Source organism: Centropristis striata, chromosome 12 (assembly GCF_030273125.1).
Source record: "Centropristis striata isolate RG_2023a ecotype Rhode Island chromosome 12, C.striata_1.0, whole genome shotgun sequence".
NCBI classification, from domain to species: domain Eukaryota; kingdom Metazoa; phylum Chordata; class Actinopteri; order Perciformes; family Serranidae; genus Centropristis; species Centropristis striata.
The window spans coordinates 12,337,645-12,357,647 of record NC_081528.1 but is presented as its reverse complement, the minus strand read 5'-3'; the positions used below and the strand labels follow the sequence as shown (position 1 = coordinate 12,357,647).

The 20,003-nt window shown below is 38.7% G+C and overlaps 1 protein-coding gene across 1 annotated transcript in view; it reads right to left on the bottom strand.

The window, feature by feature from the left end:
* The window catches only part of fstl5 (follistatin-like 5), a 210,628-nt gene that overhangs the window by 2,448 nt on the left and 188,177 nt on the right, over positions 1–20,003 (bottom strand). The window contains exons 13-15 of the mRNA XM_059345975.1: positions 16,233–16,382; positions 12,304–12,411; positions 9,053–9,177 (exon numbers count right to left, since the gene is read on the bottom strand). Of these exons, the coding sequence (XP_059201958.1) occupies positions 9,053–9,177; positions 12,304–12,411; positions 16,233–16,382 (383 nt within the window). The remainder of the gene's footprint in view (positions 1–9,052; positions 9,178–12,303; positions 12,412–16,232; positions 16,383–20,003) is intronic.

Here is a 20,003-nt window from a genome sequence, read left to right as displayed (position 1 = left end):
CTGTAGACAAGAGAAAAACAAAGAAAATGATTTAATCAATAACACATTCTTGTAAAGCCCAAATTATGACAGATTTTTGGCCACTTTAGCAGCACGACTCTGGCTGGCAGTGATGATTTGGACGGTCCACGACTTTGGTCCAGACTGAAATACATGAATAACTAATGGATGGATAGCCATCAGATCTAATCATGGTTCACAGAGGATTGAGGCCTACTGAGTTTGGTTATGGTTCAACTTTCACTGGAGAGCCACCAAGTATTTGGTTAGCAAGTGAAATATGTCAGCTACTAGTATCTTCATGACTTTGGGAGTTTTTTGGTAAAAATGTCTTGACAGCTGTTGGAAGGATGAATGAATTGAATACCAACCTTGGCAACTCATGTAGCACCATAAGGTTTTTTTTTCAACATGTCTAATACTTTGTTGCTTTGTGCTACTTAGCGTGCTAAGTGCTAAACTAAGTTTGGTGAACATGACAAACAATATACCTGCTAAACACGCTGTGACATTACTGACTGTAGTGTCCCAGAGCAGCTAACCCTTTTCAGAGTAGATATTTTGTCTTAGTACGAAATGCAAATGTGCATTAATGATGGCTTCATTCCGTTATGGTGAGCCAGCTGCAGGGCTCTGACATTGTGTTAGAGTTAATGCAATTTGGACTTGTGTTTTTTCCTAGTCTAAATGTAAAAAAGGTTGATTGACAGAGGAACACCTGATTGCCAAACTGGTAAATAAGTTACAAATCGTAATTAATACTTTACTTTACTAAAATTGAAATTTGGGGCTGTGTGCACCACCACTCCAAACTTTTTTGGATGTTAACACAACAGGAAATCTTATAAATATGACAAAAAAAGTAATTTCTAAAGCAGTAATTTGATCGTGCCTTTTGTCAGCAAATCAATTTTTCATTTTACGTCAAGAATGTGCCAGTAAAGAGCAGTCATTTTCTTTCTTTCCAACAGTCATTATTTCTCAAGCAGCAAGTGGTGACATGTTAAAATAAAGAAGGACAATTGTCATATCAAAATGCATCAACCTGAAACAAGAAATGCAATTTGATTTGTACTTGGTAATTATGATAATTGTTGGACTGGCGTCGTTTTTAAAGAAACGTTCAGGGGAAATGAAATGATTGCTGAGAGAACCATTTATGACCACTTCACCAGCCAAATACTGGCCCCTGACAATCTTCATATTGGCAGCCTAGCATCATCTACACCCCAGCCCCCCCTTAATAGAATTATAACAGTTTTATATGTGGGCATGAATCAGTGAAAATACTATTCATTACCCAAACCAAAAGATTCTTAATGGCACATTACATTTTATCAGCTGAACGATGTAGAGGGGAATATGCAAGGAGCTGGCAGGCCTCAATTAAATGTGAATACCGGCTGATCGATGCTGACAGGCTCTTCAATCTTGCCGTCATTTATCATCTTTCATGCCTTTTGAACACCAAGCTGTCTGTACCTGCGAACAGAAAATGGCTGTTTGAAAGCTTTGGAGCACATTATCATCCCTGTGGAGGGAATCATTGATCCAGAGATCGTTCTGACCACTAGGTCCAGGCAGGAGGCTGCACTCAGGTCATGAAAGACCAGATCTGGATGTTTTTTTTTTTTGTTTGGTCGTGAGAGGAAAAAAGATTGTTAAATGATCTCTAACATATGTGTAATTCCAGGCAGACATTGTTCGTATTAAGTCAAACTTTTAAACTTAGTTGTTCGTTTGATGTTTCGTAGCTGTCGGACAATCTGGTGGATTTCTGGCACGTCAGAAATTTCTGTCTTGCGGTTTGAGTAGTTCTGTGATCACATTTCCCACATGGCTGCTGTCAAAGGATCTGCTATAAACCTTAGTGAGCTTGTTTTAACATTATTGGAGTAGTATTTCACCTTTTGTGGCTACCTGTAGTCTCGACTGAGCTGTGATAGATGAATAAAAAAATGTCCACATCTTCCCAGCCATCTCCACAGTTTCTTTTCTGTATAACCATGCAAAGTCATGCTGGCTTTCTTCCTTCAGTTGTCTTGTCTTCATAAAAATTTATTGGAACCATCAATGGACAAAACCAATCAAAGGTTTTCTGTTTAGTGTGAATACGAAAAGTGTATGCTTTAGCTGTGCAGAATTTAAATTTAAAAAGCACAATGTCTGTCACGCTAAAGGGATGGCAAAGCATAAAAAACATGGTAAAATCATAAAAAAAGAAAGACATGAGACATTCACAACCATTTCTCTTCATTAGATTTAATACACAGAGGATCAGGGAGATTTCAAAATAAAACACAGCGGATCGTGTTTTTCTGGCGAGATCTTTGCGACAAAGTGATTATGTACATTCACTGAGTGAATGTTTAGAAAATAAAACATATGTTTCTTGCTAGAAATGTAATCAAAATCCATTTTTATGCAGAAACTAAGACAACATATTGATTTTTTCACTAAAAATGAGAGAACTGTCCGCCATGTTTTTTGTTCTGACCACCGGAACCTTGAAAGTCACGTGACTTGGACACAAACCAATAGGAAAAAATATCCATGGAATAGCCACGGGATATGACTATCATTAACTTGCATTGTAGCGTAATCCGTGTCAGTTTCAAGGAAATTCGAGTGATTCCGTGGCTATTCCACAGATTTTGAGTTAAGCGAATCCGTGGCTATTTCACAGATTCCTGTGAGACCATGTTGGCATTTTAACACCTATAGTTGTTTTGCTCTGGTACAAATAGGAAGCAAACTGTGACAATGTTACTTTGAGTTTGGTTTGTATTCACAAGCCAGCATTTACAAACAGACCTGAATTTAGGATGTTCGACAAAGCTGCTGTCTAATTGGTCAAAATGTCCATGTGTGAAAACCCCCAGAAGTAAACAAAAAGGCAAAAGAACAGCTTTGATTTTCAATTTCACAATGGAGATTGACTACATGGGTGGATCTTTGCCCTCGTCATTGTTTATTTTGCCTGTTGACCATTGTGTTATTTATGAAATTTTACCTTTACCTTTAACATTATGATGTTAAACACTTATACATAGATTAGTCTCCTTTCTATTTTCCTAGTTCTTTGCTTCATTATAGAACACGTTATTTATTAAGATATGTTTAAAATATTTCACTTACAAATGACAATCATTTCAAGGGTTTTAAATTGAATAAATAGGCATTTTACAATACATTTTACAATATTTATCGAGCAAATTGCAAGATAGCCATATATTTCAGCAATAAATGACATTGGAAAGTGTGAAATTACCTGAACCAGGTTATATTTATTTCATAAGTAATTCCAGAAAATGGGTCTCTTTAGTCTTGGAAAAAATCCTTCTTCTTTCAGTTATTCATTTCAATCTAATTTAACAGTTGGAAGATTGTCATATTGGCTTTTATGTCAAACCAAAAGGGCTTTGTGTGACTTGGGAAGCTAAATGTGTTAGATTCAATTCAAGAGAAGCACTCTGACACTAATCAGGTTCTTGATTCAACTTTTCCCACCTATTATTAAAAAAAATAAGCTCCAAGATGTGAGAATTGAGTGATTTTTTTATAATGTACCTTGCAGTTTAGTTCAGAAACCATTTATCTATTTCATCCACTGATGAGTTTAAAACCATAGCCTGTAAAAACCTGCAGAAATGGTTTTGCTATATGCAACCTGTTGACGGATCAATGGCTGCTCACACATACTGTGATGTGTTGGTAACATGCTTGGAAGCTAAAGGTCAATGGTGTGTTTATCCTGCAATGAAAAAAATGATTTTTTTTTACTAACAGCCGAGATCCTTTTTCATGTGTGATAAATTAATAATCAGACATTGTTTGGCCTCGCTCTAATGTGAACACAGCTGGGTTGCTTCATTGGCAGACCCAGATTGCTCTCAGCCAAACTGACAGCTGCTGTTTGTCATTTGTACCAATGATTAATGCATTCAAGATTCTCCATAGTTCTGCACAACAGGGTTATGTTTAACTAAAGCTACTTCATATTTTATCATCTTAATGTCAATGTTTTCCAGTTTAAGAAATGGCTCGGTCTCCACACTCTGCAGTTCAGTTAAAGCTCCTGAGGGCAAAACTCATGAACAGGGAACAGAACAATGAACGCGGCACAGTAAAAGATATCTATAACACGGCAATTCTTGCTCAGCCATCCTCCAGCGCAAAGACATCGAATCAACATCTCGCTTGGCTTGTTTTGCCAAAAGCCAGTCTCTGCGGAAAATAGGTGCGGGCAGCCTGAGCTGCAGGGATCTGTAGGGTAAAAATAAGAAATAACAGCTCTATTTTTGCTGCCATGCAGAGTTCCCTGACTGTAAGTCGATGGTTTTAATGAATGACAGCCCCCAGAAGTTCCTGCTCTTTTTATAGTAGCTGCTGAGGGAATCCCCAAGTCATTAAACAATCCCCGGAAGTTGCAGAATATATGTCGGCTGTTCACACACTGCTCATGTTGCTAAATCGACTAATCAATGCTGCGTTCCTGCCAACGGACAAATGGCTGTCTGGGTACAAGATCAAAAAAACAAGTGCCACAAGGCAGCAGTTAATTCAAACTTTCCTGCAACAGCTGTCCGAATAAAAAACAACATCCATGCACATATAGATCTGAAGCGCTTTGTGTGCTTTAGCTGTGTACTGATTTATTCCTCTACCACAGGAATTCCCAAAGTGTGGTGCACGAGCTGCCGCTAGGGGGCGCGCGAGATGAAAAATGTAATGGCGGTCTGATTATTACACATTTACATTTTTTCCCCCCCACACAATAAAGACGTGTAAATAAACATTTCCTTTGTAAAATGTAAAATCAAAAACTGTAATATTAATAATATATACTTAATAATATAATTAATACATGCAGGCTATTCATATGAAATGCACTTTATCTTAAAATGAAGCTGTCTTCCTCACGGTCATTTAAACTTGCTGCAATTTTTGTTCAACAAAATATTATAACATTTTCCCAACTTATCTGCTTTCTGCCTCTGATCCTGGGCCTGTCATCGTCCTCTTTGCTCTTAAAAGTGGAAGCTTACACATAACTTTGTTGCATTATATTGAAATTGTGTTACAGTGATCCAGATGAATTCAAATGCGAGAGTGCATTGTTGTGATCGTGATTGTTTTATTATATATGTGTGTTCTGGTTAATATTTTCTGACATTTTAAAGGCAAGAAAACTAATCAGACTAATTGATAACTGAAATGATTAGTAGATTTTATTTGCCAATAGTTTAGCTACACAGTTGAGCGTTTTTTTCTTGTCTTAACATGCATTTTCAACTATGAGTCATAAAAAAAAGACATATTTGAGAAATACTTATGGGCTTTCTTATTTCTAAATAAATTATTCATCAAGGTAAATGCTAAAAGAAAAAGGATCTGAAAATGTGTTAGTTGCTGCCAACATTATAAAAGTACAGTAAACTGCCTGAATGACCCTTTATTAGTTAAAATTAGCAGCCTGTGCACAAAATTGCAGCCATACAGTGAGAAAACATTATAATTTGTATGATTGTGGAGGTGAATGCCTTTTTGTATCTACTGAGATGCACAACATTTATACTTTGTAAAAAATATTTGTTCAATTATTTTATTTCACATCTTAGCCACATAAAAAACATCCTTCAATAAGCGGACCTGCCAACAGCATCAGGAACATACATCATGCTTTTAAGAGCATCAGAAAATGATAAGCAACTGGTTGGTAAAGATGGTAATTTTCAAAGACAAAACTGGGAACACACTTTCCTGCAATCTTTCCTGCAGGTCTCAGTGGATCTAATTACAGCTGTGCCAGCAACCCACAACCCCCCACCCTCCACATACACACTGGACTGCTTACTCCTTCTCTCCAGGGGACCGTTAACATCCAGAAATCCTCCAGACCTCCTGCTTGTTCTTAACCTCTCGATGACATTAGTCAAGCGTTTGGGAGCGGCTTTTCTCTGCTGAAGTTAAGCCCACTGGTGACTTATAAAAACCACTGCAGCATGTCTTGGGTTTGTTGTGGTTGGAGCTGCATGGGGTCGGCATTTCTTTTCACTTTTTTCTTTTCTCTTTTTTCTTTTGGAATTATTGAGCAAAGATTACATAATCACCTTTTAGCACATTGTAATTCAAGTGGTCTGAGAGAAAACTAGACTGTTGAACCTCGTCTTGGCTCATGCTTAAAAAGTAAGTAAGTAAATCTATCCTGTGAGAGGAAAACTTTGGCCAATCACAGGTCATTCAGGTGGAGAAAAGTTGATTCAATAGCCGAAATATCCTGTTGAAAAAGTTGTTATTTAGCATCTGCAACAACTGCCTACACTTCAACGCAACTAGAAAAAAGGAAGAGAGACCTTTTAAAAGAGTCTGAGCATAAACACAATTAAATAGGGAAGGTGTTGCTAAAAGTTTAGCCTTCTGCTCACCGTATAGCCAAGGGCCTACAGCTGTGGTTAATCCAACTTCATGTTTGTGCAGCTAGAGCCTTGAATCACAGACTCAAAGGACTTTACAGAGAAAAAAGGTTTTGAAAGAAACTATGACGGTCATTCTGATAGAAGTGCCGCTATATAAAGGTCTCATTCACAATAAGGTTTATTGAACTGAATGAGTAGTCCTCTTTAGGGGAGTCACGATTCAATTTAAGATTTAAAGGTGTTTTTTTCCCCAGTGCTGACAGCTATGCCTCCATTAGACTTTCGACTCTTGGTTGGTAAATCTCAACAAACTCTTCTCTATAGAAGCCATATGGTATCAAACGTAGCATAACCACTATATCTTTGCAACCATTTATTTAAACACCAATTTAATTCACTAAGCTGCTATACAACATAAAGAGGAGCCAATTGCAGAAGGGTACTTCAGATGAACAACTTGAGTTTCTTAGAGTTTCCAAGGTGCACCTGAATGCACCATGGAGTCACGTTGTTTACATAACTCACCGGGAAGCCAAAATGTTCCACACTGCTGACTTCAGTGAAGCATAAGGAGTTTCTATTGTTCTATTATAGTTTTTCCAACATCTCCAACAACAGTGGCATTGTGTGTCTTGATTCAATTTAGCATCAAGACACACAGTCTAGTACGGTCTAGTACTGGTACAGGTTACTGTATAAAGTGTGTGCCTGTGCCTTTTTCCAGAACACAACATACTGCAGCTTTAACTTAAATATCAGGGAGGATGCCAACTGTCCCCCTCTGGCTACTGTCTTAAAAGCTTCATGAAGACTGTATTTTATCTTGAAAACTAATAAATAATAATGAATAAGTAATCCTAGACCAAGTGCATGTATAATTACTGTTATTGGAGAAGAACCACCCTGGGATTTAAGGAGGCAGGAGTTGTGATTAAATCGCTTTCTTTCTGATATTGTCAAAGAGAAAATGTAAAAACATTATCGATTGTTTTGTTTTTTTCCCTAATGTGTGTGTGTGTGTGTGTGTGTGTGTGTGTGTGTGTATGATTTAAAGCAGGAGCACACTCAGACCTGCCTGGCATTTAAAATGAAGCCGAGTTTAGTTAAGGCTGCTTTTACTTACCATTCTGGGTGCTTAGCAACATAATTACACTGCCTACCTTTGTTTTCAGAAATAGCCGGTGAAAACAAAGTGCTCAGACACTGAGTACATTTCTTAAAAATAACTCAACTATATCACCAGCTGCAGGTGGTCTGACGTCCACGGAGGGCAACATATTAGTTGATAGATAAAAATGTAGTCAGTTTTCTTCTTGCAACATCTTGCTTTCAAGTTGTCTTAGTGGATGATGATGATGCTTCATGTGATGTGACACCTTGGTCTGTTTAACAGCTTTGTTGGTGCAGGGCTTCGTCAGAGTTAACTACAGTATAAACACCACCAATCTGTTTCTTGCAGAGACTTTGAGTCTTTCCAGTTAAAATGAGATTCAAAGAATCAACAACAAATAAAAGAGCAACAATGTTGATGATAAATCAATAGTTGAAGTTATGTTTCAAACAAAAATGCCAGATATTCTCTTGTTCCAACTAAAGTAAATGTCATTGAGAGTGTGACTATTTGATTTGGACAATTCAAGGCAATTAAAAATGAAACATGTACAGGCTGTCCTTATTAAATGTTTAATATAATTTCCTATGATCGATTGATAAAAAAATCAATTGCTTGAGATATTTTGTTTCATTTGACTTTTTATATGTACTAAATAGACTGCAATAAAAACAGTACAGTTGTTCAGGTGCATGCAACATTTCTTACAGGTTTGTATGACCGTGTTTTCTGCAATCTCAATTTGCTCCAATAAAAAATGACAATGAAAAAGAGATATTGACAAAAGTTTTTCTTTAGGAACACAATATGCAGTTAAAAAATAGAAATAAATCTAATTATATAGAAATAAATGTTACTGCAAACTCAGCATATAGCAAAATTAAAATAATATCGTAGATGAGGAGAAAGATATTATGGATTTCAATAAGTACACGTTGTTTCACTTTACTTATTAAATAATAATACGTTTGAATGAGGTTTGATAGGGTGGATTTTGATTGGCTGTCAGTGTTTCTATTGTTAATCTAATTGATAGAACGTTTTTTTTTTGAAACAATATATATTTATAGCTCTAGTTCTTGATGTGGATGTCAGACAAATAATCATAAATAGATATATTTCTCTAAATTATTCAGTGTTTATATGGGCCATCCCTTCCAATAAAAAAACAAGAATATTCTTTACCTTTCTGTCAGTAGCTGTCAATTGGCTTTTGCATTTACAAATTCAGAATTCAAAGTGAATCCGACAGCTGATGGAACAAGGGTTTATTTTTAGAAGTATTTCCTGGTTGTTGGCTACGGCTTCTCCTGCAGCACAGATGACCACTGGGCCTTTCCCCAAAAACCTCCATTACCACATTAACAGACACACACTCACTCTCACACAAAATGCCTGTCCAAATCATTATCGTAGTATTGAGTCGAGGAGGGGGGAAAAAAGTGAGCAAAATGCCAATGGGGTGAATGTAATTTGCAAATCAATTTGCATTAGGATCGCTCTTAGATCATACTGGACGCACCTGATGTGGTTAATGATGAGGCTGGAGGCGGGAATGAAGAAGTCGTCCACCCTGTCGAAGCGTCTGCCGATGGGCTGCGTGTGAACGGTGTGATGGGAGACTCTTCCACTGGCCTGATTGATCACCTGGTGAACACCAACGAAGAAGAGGGTGGGCGTTTAACATGAGGGTGATGAATACGCTCGGTGGTTTCTGCTCGGTTAAGTCTGTAACTCTGATTTGTAGCTTGCAACCAAAGGGGAGTAATTTAGATTTTATTTTTCATGTAAAATAATTCCATAAAAGCAGTGTCCACTTATTAAAACACTCAATATGTTGCCATCATATTTATTATTGCTGGAGTACACTGATTTGAGATACAAGCCTTCTGTCTACTCCCTCCTAGCTGAGATGTTGGAGCTTCACAGTGGGAGGTGATGTCTGCTGTTGTCACTGGTGTCTAAATAATACTTGTGCATGCATGGCAGCATGCAGACATGTGCTCGTGTGTAGGCAGGGTTTGCTTTGATTGTGCCACAATGCACAAAGCAAATTGCCACAGACCAAACCCCGCATTATGAATTTCTGTGCAGGCGATGACAAGCAGGATTTTTTTTGTTCCAAGCAAGTAAAAACCACTCCACACTCAAGCTGAATCAAGATGACTCTCAGAGGAAACAAAAGCTGCTTTTTTAAATAAATTAACATTTTTATTATCTATTTACTGATTCTATTTGTAGCATGATCTTCAAGTTTGTGTCATGGTGACATTCAATGTCATCGGTAAGTATTTGGAGGGTGACTCATTTCTGTATTCAAGCAAACTGGATCTCAGTTCAAACTCATGATTTGAGGCTTTTTACATCCACATGAAGTGACATTTGACAAAAGAAAATTCCTTCTCTATTTACTGAACATGGCTGTGATTTGAGCTACACCAATAAATGGACCATGCTGATATTAGCTTAGTGCAGACATCATAAGTTCTTCTTTATTTACCTCGGTGCCACAGAGAACAAGACTTTCTAATTTCCCCAGTTAATGCAAACTAAAAGCCTTCTGCATGTTTACCTGTTATCTTGAATGTCCATTTGAATAGCACTTATTCAGTAAAGCGGGGGTCATGTCAGGCGTTCCACTTGGACTTTTTTTCCCCAAAAGATGTTTATCTCTTAAAATCTGCATGCTAGTCTCAGTCTATTTCTCCTCAGATTTTTAATCCTCACTAGCATACATGGAGTGGCACATCTGCCTACAAATCTTTTCCTATGTGCCACATGTATACTGTTTGTCAAAATTCATGTTTTGTTTGCATAAAGCATTATAAAGTAGATAGATTATCACCCAATTCTGTGTTACTCCTCCTTAGCCAACTTTATTCTCAATTATTAAGTTTTATTCTCCTTTTTGGAATTGATCTGGTATTTTGAGGGAATTACAGTAGAATATAGACACCCATATGTCTGATCTAAACCCATTTAACCCAGATCAAATTTGACGTGTAAAAGATGTGTTCATATCATTGCATACTGTTTTTGTTATGATCTCACAGCATCCCAACTTTTTTAGAATTGGATTCGTACATAAGTGTGGTTGTTAACATTGAAGTATGGTGATTTGCATAATTGTAGCACTAAGCATGTCTTAGTTACTGTTATTCAAATAGGACTTATTATAGACGAAGATCAAATAAAAATGATAATAACTGAGCCATGATGTAGTTTAGGTTGTGTTTTAACCACATGCTCAACAAGAACAACTCGATGATGACAAAACAAAAAAAGTTTAAATATTGTTTTTTGTTTGTTTGTTTTAATACATATACAAATTCAACTTTCACATGTCCAATCAGCTCTTAAACCCTGATGGTCATTGTATTAATTTCAGATCCAGTGAGCTGCAGAGTTCTGCACCAAACAATTGAAAATGTGTCACTGTCCACATAATTACACAGTGCACTGTAAGTGACTATTAATTGCCCCTCATCAAGGAAGGCAAACAAATCAACATTTGAAAATCCCAGAGAGGCTGCAGTGATTAATGCCACATTCATGTCATATTGGAAAAAAGGGAAGAAAGGAACATTTAATTAATTGTAATGCTCTGCCAAGATGGTGATTAGAAGGTTGTTTACAATGAACTGTATGTGTGGTGAAAAAGTTCTGTGTTTGTGGCAGGCAGAAAGAAGTCTGTAAGAGAGATTATAACTGGTCATTGTGGTGTTGAGGGCCGTGCCGTGTTGACAAACCCATGCATATTCGATGCTCTCTGGTAGATATTATACCCTATCTAGAGTATATAATCTGATCAAAGGTCAGTTATTCAGTTTGACAATCAATTGTCATTTGAATTTATTGATCGTTTGAGTCACATTTCAAGAAAAAAGCCAAACATTTGCTGGAACAAGCGTCTTAACCTTCTGCATCCATTTAAATAAGTTGCTCTAATGTTCTCAGAAGACAGAAATATCTGCATAAAATAAATGCCATGATATTATATAATAATATTATTTTCCACTTTCACTATTAAATCTTCTCACCGACATCAGTCCTGATGGTAGATACCAAATATTCATTTATTTTCAATATCGCAACTCTTCAAATGCCAACCTGTTCTATGTTAATCTAAATTCTAATTAGATTTTCTTTAATGCGTTGCATCAAACACTGATTTGCCTTACAATACAGCAGTAATAACTTCAGTGTAAACCAGGAACATAGTGTGTATTTGCCCCATTGGGCAAATGTGAAAAAATGGCCAAATCAAACTAGCCATTAAAAAGATTAGATTAAAAACCTGATATAATAGAAATGATGATTTTGTGCTGTAATGGCCGTGGGATTAAAGGCTGTGTTTTTTTTTATCCTGAACGGTCTGAATGTCTGTATTTTGTGTACCTAGTTTGCCAAAATTTAAACCATATTAACACAGCCAAAAAGATAGAAAAAGAAAATATCCATAGAGATGGACAACTGTTAAATGTGAGTATTGTCTTTGTTTTCTGAATTTGGTTGGGCAAAACAAGCAAAGGAAGGCACGACTTTGGGCTCAAGAAATTAGGTTGGACATTGTATCACTTGAGACAATAATACACAGAATAATCAACAGGAGTCAGCACCATGAATTGGCCTTTTGTCATCCTTGGATCGAATCATGAAAAGGCTGAATTGCTGCATCTCTGTGCTTGTGTGCCTTTCTACTATTTCACAAGGAAACAAAAAAAATCTGCAGATGAATAAATCAGTTAAAGAAGTAGTGAAATGTGGCTTTACCTGTAGAGTAGGAAAGTTCTTCTCCATGTCCCCCCAGCTGAGCAGCCACACCTGGTCGTGAGATTTGTCATAGTGAAGCTTCACAGGAAAGGGGTCGGTGCTGACCGTCTGGATGGGGACACACAATCAAATCAAACCACACTGAGCCTTTAAAGACAGCAGGGCCGTGGAATAACAATTCAAGGCAATCTAGACTTTGCTTTTGAAGAGATCCGTCTTTGATGTGCAGAGGTAATGCTTTTGAAAAGTTTTCCTGCAGACTAATGCATCAGGGGTTGACAGGAGCAAGTCTTCTTTTAACAAGGCAGTGTGGAGGTGTGCTTTTTATGTATAAGGTGTTTTTGGTGTTGAGCTGCATTTCAAATCAAGTGGTGACAGACACAATTGCTTTACCACACTGAAGTAATTGCTTTCAGTCTTTATCCGTTCCTTGACACACGGCGGCAATATTCCAAGTCAGAACAATAGATGAGTCGCATGTGACAGAAAAGCGCTCTTCATGCATTATGTCCACCTGAGTGCAGATAGACAGCCAGCTCAAAGGGAACAGGGAGAGCACAGGGGAAAAGAATGCAGGCAGGAGCCTCAACAACAGCCAGAAAAAGCAATCATCTTTTTTTAAAGAAAATTATTGCAACCCTGTATTCCCACATCCCCCTCTGACTGCAGCTTACTTTCTATACTGTTTGTTTTGCCATGCAGCCCTAATAGTATTGTTTACCTAGGCAAAATATATATTGTATCACTGAGAGAGCAAACAGCTCCTGAGAGGGTTACTGCAAATAAGATGAGAATATCAGTTGAATCCTAACTAATCTCCGAGCATGTAGTCATCTGAGAAAACAGGTGTTCGTGTTGTTCTTTTTCTCTTGACTAACAACTTCTTTCTGGCTGAGGAAGATTATGAAGATCCTCAGCCAATATGTTCGTGTAACTCCAGTGCCGACAGCTGATCTGTCAGGGATGAAGTGCGGGAAAAACATTACAGCGCCTTCATCAATGTGCAATTACTTGGTTATAACGTGGAAAATACAATCAGCTCATTAAAATGTCTTCACCGATACTTTAATGATTACTTTATGCACGCCGATCATATTAATAATCAAAAAGGAAATAGAAAGCAGCAAAACTGGAAAACCGTAACGCATTGTCTGTCTTGCTATTTGAGACGAGGTGCGGGTTCAGGTGGTTAATTAACAACTGCTAATATAATGCAATGAAGCTAAACCTCCAGGCGACTGAATAATGAGCTTGTGACAGTCTCTGGGACGCCAACCTGCTTACTGGCAGTTCCCCGAGAGGCTCTAGAGCTGTAAACAGCCATCACGGTGTCGGAAACATCTGCAGGGATCTGATCAACCCTGGATTTACCTGACACACCCAAAAACCCACTGACACCGATGATTTAACTCAACGCTGCTCGCTGGAAATGTGCTGAATGTTGTCATGCAGGAATTGTTATTTTTCCAGAGCCTGCCTCTCAAAACTAAAATTCCCCTCGGGAAAATAATTGGTGCTGCAAGGTGGCAGAGTATTCAAGGGATTGGCTCTCACACCCCTCAGTGAGGAATACTGCAGTTGCCATGTTACAAAATCTATGAATGGGGTTGCCAGGTTACAGTATCTGGGGTTACTTGGTCACCGTATCAATGCGGCAGTTAAGTGTAGGTTGTGACTGCAGCAGTATGTATGAAAGGGGCAGGTCAGGGGTGAGCAGGTGAGCTAAAGGTGAGAAAACCAATGTTCAACTTGTAAAGGGAACACTTTGGATTGTCTGTGCAAGTGGAACAGGGCAGGGGTGAAGCACTGCCACTGCTCTGTATCTATAGGAAACTTCAGACACATCATCATGTAGAAATGACAAACACATGTTGAACCAGGTGACACAAAGCCCTCCAATCTGTTGTCATATCAGGGCTGGGCTGAGACTGGTCCCCCCTCAAGAATAACCTCATAGGTGGTTTGTGCAGGCAGCAAAAAACAACCCATATTTACGTTTGAGACTTTCCTACCCTGCCCTCTAGCGGCCATAGTAACTATGAATGCCACTGAGGCGGAGAATAGAGCACGAAATTTGCACTCTGGGCGGGAGGGAGGGGTGGTATATGGGTCGAACACACCCAGGACTTTCAGCCAGGAGAACGGGGTTCATGTCCTTCCAAAAGGGTCCTTCCATGTGATTTAAACATCACAAAACTTCCCTGCATCACTTTTAAACGTTAATATCTCACTTCCGTTAGGCACGTTATCCTCATAACTACTTTAGCTTACACTAACTTCAGAACTCGGATTCAGAACTAGCATGTTAATCATTTAAATTGGCAAAACGCAGGCATAAAACTTCAACAATCCTGCTGAGTCTTTTCTACACCGTTCTTTGCCAAAAAAGTGAAAAGAGTTCAGCGATAACAGGATTTTGCCGACCACGAAAATAGAACTGGCTTTGGTTACCAAACCGTAAATTAATTTTTGGCCTTGTTATAGCTCAAATAAAAATGCAAATCGTTCTATAGTTTATGTGAAATTGTATTTGTACTGTCTTTATAGCTTTTTTTGTGGTCAGTACCAAAAAATATTTTTTTGTAGAAGATGATTCGGGTGCAAACTACACATAGATTGCATCACATTTCTGCCATCCTATATTACCATCTTATCATTAGTAAGATTGTACATATACAGTCATGGAAAAAAATATAAGACCACCCTTTTTCTTCAATTTCTTGTTATTTTTTAATGCCTGGTACAACTAAAGGTATGATAAGAACAGAAATAGCTAATAAGAGTTTAATTTAAAAGCTGATATTTAGCCATTTTCCATGGGTTTCTTGACAATAACCAAAAACATTATCAAGAAAACCATGGAAAATGTACCTTTAGTTGTACCAGGCATTAAAATGAACAAGAAATTCAAGAAAACAAGGGTGGTCTAATCATTTTTTCTATGACTGTATGCTGTGTCTGAAATTCATGCTATTACTTCTGATAGTAATAGGAGAAGTTTGTTGCATTAACTGTAATGAATAAATACACACTGAGCAGGTGAAGATATACAGCAGAAAGATGACACATTTTTTGCTTTGGGCAGCTGTGATTGGTGCATTAAGGAAAAGAGGCGGTGCTTAGGATTGGCAAATTCTTGGGTTTTACAACATTTTGACATCTATTAGCTTTGGGTATCTGACTGAGCCTCTGATTAACTATAAATGTCAGGAGCTGAAAGCAAATTTATGTTTACATCGTTGTGTACATTACTGAAAAAACGAAATGTCTTTCTGCATCAACCAGCCGTCAAACATGTCCTGCACTCCTGCCTTCATCTGAAGCTCACCAGGGCCAGAATGAGCACACACTCACTCTTGTGTATTAGTATCCTACTAAATTATTACTCAAGTAGAATATTTTAAGTGCAGGAGTATCTAAAGTGCAAGATGTTTCCAAGAGCTCTGGAAAAATTTCACATGCAAGTTGAAACATGTATCCAATGCTAAAATAATCGACTTTCTGGATGGATGGTGTGTTATGAGAAACCGAATCCTGAATCAAAGCAGGGAATTTAATGAAAAAATATGTCCTTCATGCAGCAAAATCAATCATAGAAAATACCCATATGAAGTTATGATTTATCGAAGCATCTTGTGAAAAATGTTGTGTTCAATCAATGCGGGAACATTTGGGAGTTTTTGGAACAATTGTTTGACAAAATAAGTCAAAGGGAAGCAAAAAAAAATCCAATCGTCTCCTGCAACCTTGAGTTTTTTTTGGCACAGATGGAGGCAGAAAGAACGTTCCCTTTTACAAAACAGGGGAAATGATTTTACTGTTTCCTATTTTCTGTGTTAAATGGGTAACTCCACCCACATAATATACTGCTGTAATGCTGCTGACAGAATTGACATGAACCTGCTTTTCCAATTTATCGTGTAACCTACCTGGACAGCCTTCTGAGACTGGATGTCAACTATGAGCACTCGGTCCAAGGTTGGCTGTGTCACATAAATAAACTTGTCCTTGATGTTGACTGCTGATGACCACACGCACCTCTGAACCTCCTCTCCTGGTGAGGTGGGGCACACCTCCTCCTGGAAAAAACACAAAACAAAAGCATTCTCAGTCAACTAATTGTTTTCATATCACAGGGAAATGTGTCTCATTAAAAAACAATTATCTTCATTCAGTCGTTATTCTGTGTTGTTTACTACTCGCTTCTTATCTCCTGTGCCGATGTGAGGCATGTTATCTTGGCAACTTAGATAAATGAGCTTTGCGAGGTCCTGAAAAATCTCTGTAATCGCTCCCATTTGTCCATACATAATCCAGAGCACAAAGCCTGCAGACAATCTGTGGCTGTTCAAGCTTTCAGCTCTGGCAGCTCTCGCCTTCCTGGCCAACAGGAACCTTAACCGGCCTTCTGTCTCCCGTGCTTTCCTCCCCTTCCTTCCCCACGACTCCTCCCGGCCTCCAAGCTCAGCCCAGTCTTCTGTTCTAGACTCTGTGGGACGATTTAGGGAGCTGTTGGCCAGCAAGGATGAATGAAGGGCTCCGGTATGGAGGGATGAACTCTTTCTCCCATATTTACAACCGCCTAGGCGGTCCATGACAGGAGCCTTCCCACAGGCCAAATTCTCTCAGTTAGAGGGGCTTTCAGTAATGTATGAACTTCATTGAACTCTATCAGGGATGAAGGGAAGCAGCAGCATCTCTGACACAATTTATTTCATCTCGGGCTCAGCGCCCCCACTCATCCTGTCCTCTGTATTTTATCTGCAGAAAAGCAGGTTAATTTGGGCAGACATGCAACAATAACATCCAGCAGAGAGGTCGTTTCATGATGCAGAATGCTAAAACAATGACAGTGCTTTGGTGTTTTTGGCTGCATAAACAAGAATCTCAATTCTTTGTAGCTGTAATGTTGCTCAGTGTCCAGTTGTAGCACCATCTGTCAGTGTTTTGATCCAAAACAGGTTGAGAAAGTCAGTTTTTGGAATCCAGAAATCCTCTGCACTTGCTAAAGTAATGGCTGAGTCACTGCTATTGAACCCTGTGAAACCCCTGCAGGCCCACACTGTGGTCATTTTGTGCTTCTCGGCTGTAAATATCTTACTTATTGCACCTTTAAGAGGTGAGGAATCCAACATCTGATGCCCAGCTGAGGGTGTGAACGGAGGCGGCTGTAATCCTCCATGTGTTTGTGTGTGTTGCATATGTCGGTATTTGTGTGGGCATGTATGTGATTTATGTAGTAACTGACAGCTTCCAAACACTGCAGATATGTTTTTCCTCTTTATTATGGAAATGCCTTCACTACAGATACAGCACAGTGTATATTTTTAATGGATTCACTCCAATCCTTATTGCATACGACACTATGCAGCACTGGAAAGCTGCCAGGAACAATACAATAGAACACTGTCCTGCAGCTTCTGAACAAAAGCTGTAGAAAAAAAATACTACTGCAAAATATTTCTTAGAAAGATTCCTAGTCTTTTCACTTGTGAATGATGGCATTTAAAGAGCTATGCTGAGGAATATGAGGGTTCTGATATTCCCCAGTTAAGCCACTGAATGATTTGTAGTGTTAATATATCTGTGACACAACATCAGCAGCTTCTTCTGCAGGGAGGAAATCTGCAGGAGACAGTAAAACGGCATCATCCAAAGTGTCAAACAGAGCAACTTTACAGGAGCAACACAGTGTGCACACTTCTCTTCTCTCAAGGTGTTTCTCTGAGCTCTCAATCCAAACTCCTATGAACATACAGTACAATGGGATGTTGATTTCACAATATTTCAACATGTAATGCAGGTTTCAAATGTTAAATGGGAGATAACTCAGATAAATTCAGTTTAAAGGGATTCTTCTTATTTTTTTATGTGACCTTGTATGAGGCACTCAATAATCAATAGTCTGAGTATAACCTACAGATCTAACACAATAACACAGACAAGCAAACAGATCAAGGCAGCACTATAGACCAGCAGCTTCTGTGTTCTGCAAGGTAAAATTACTGTTTTTGTCATGAGTCTGGTGGCATTGAAGAGAGCTCAGATGGATATTACGGCAGTTTGATGCCAAGGTAAAGCGATGAAAATATTGTAAATATAATGTTCACTTAAACATATATTATTTTCTTTTTTCAGAGCTGTTAGTTCCCTCCGGTCCCCCTGCTCGAAGTTGCTCTGCTCAATATCGCTCCACGCTCAACTCGGATGTCACATCGTTCCACTCATCTTACTCATGAAAAGTAAAAGCCTTTGTGAACTCAATTGTTGAAATTGCAGCAGCCTATTTTAGTAGAAAAATGTGTTTGTGTGCACACTGTAAACACATACTATGAACATAGTATAAAATAAATCATATTTTTGTAATTTTAAGACCAATTTATGCTGCTTGTAACATGCTGGTGACATTTAGTAAACACAACGGATGATATCCTGCTCAGCCAAAATTATTGTAGTCACGTCCATACATATACATATATATATATATATATCTCGACCCAGCTGTACGTTTGCTCCAGAATGTACTGAATGTCTTTGGCGTTTCGAATTGCATCGTGTTTATATTGATCGCCATTTCATCTATGGAGTAAACAACCCGTCCCGTGTCTGTCTTCGGTGTGCACTCCATCACGTCCCCGGCCCGGACTGTGAGTAGATAGACGCACGCTATGCAGAGTGCATATAGAATAGGGAGGGTCCGGCTCAGGCATGTTTTTAACTCATGGCACGAGCAGTACTGGAGTGATTATTGGAGCATGATGGACCGGCGACGCTCCTGCTTTAAAAAATAAAAATCTGTGCTGTGAATCTTCATTCAAAATCATCCACTCACATACTCCATACTGTCGGTAATGCACTGTACCTCATACACCTCCACTTCAAGAATCTGAACTATCCCTTTCAGCTTTTACACATAATAATAACATTACATTTTCAGATCCTGATTCATGGCAGGAAGCTAAGTACATCACATGCACGCAGCGTTGCTACATAGTGGTACATGGCACATTGTAAATACATCCCCACAATACCCCCTCCCAATTTTCAGCTAATCAAGAACCATTTAACAACACAACAGGACTTGGCACAAATGCGGATGCTTCCTCTCAGCTTCTTCTCTGCTGCAGCAGGGAAATAAAGATTGCTCCTGCACTGACTTTACTACAATTGGACATCACAGTGTTTTCCCGTTACTTTGTGTATCGCCGTGAAACACTCTATATGGTAGTAAAGGATAATGGATTGGCTGCACCATTACCATAAACAAATCAATCACTGCTCCTCTGTGATGGAGAAAACGTGAGTACCATGCTGCTACTGGCCTCATGTGTTCACACAGCAATCCCCAATGACAGCACTGGAACTGGCATCACATCGCTCGCCGTGATTGATATCCTAATACAAGCACACCTCTCAGAGGAGCGCTTGGCTGATTGTTGTGCATTCATGGCATCACTTTATGTATAACAGCCATCCAATAAGCGCAGGGATGAAAAGCAGCTCAGAGGAAAGCGTCTGTTTGAGAACACATGTAAATCTAACAGGTATCTATCAGCAGCACGCTTTGAATATTTTGCTGCTTGAAGGCTTCAGTGATAAACGATGTTTCAGTGGGGAGAGCTGGGTGTAAAGAGTCCGCTGAGAGGTGAAACCCTCTTTGACTGCCTGCGGTCTGTAAATTAACAGGCTCGCCACTGTAA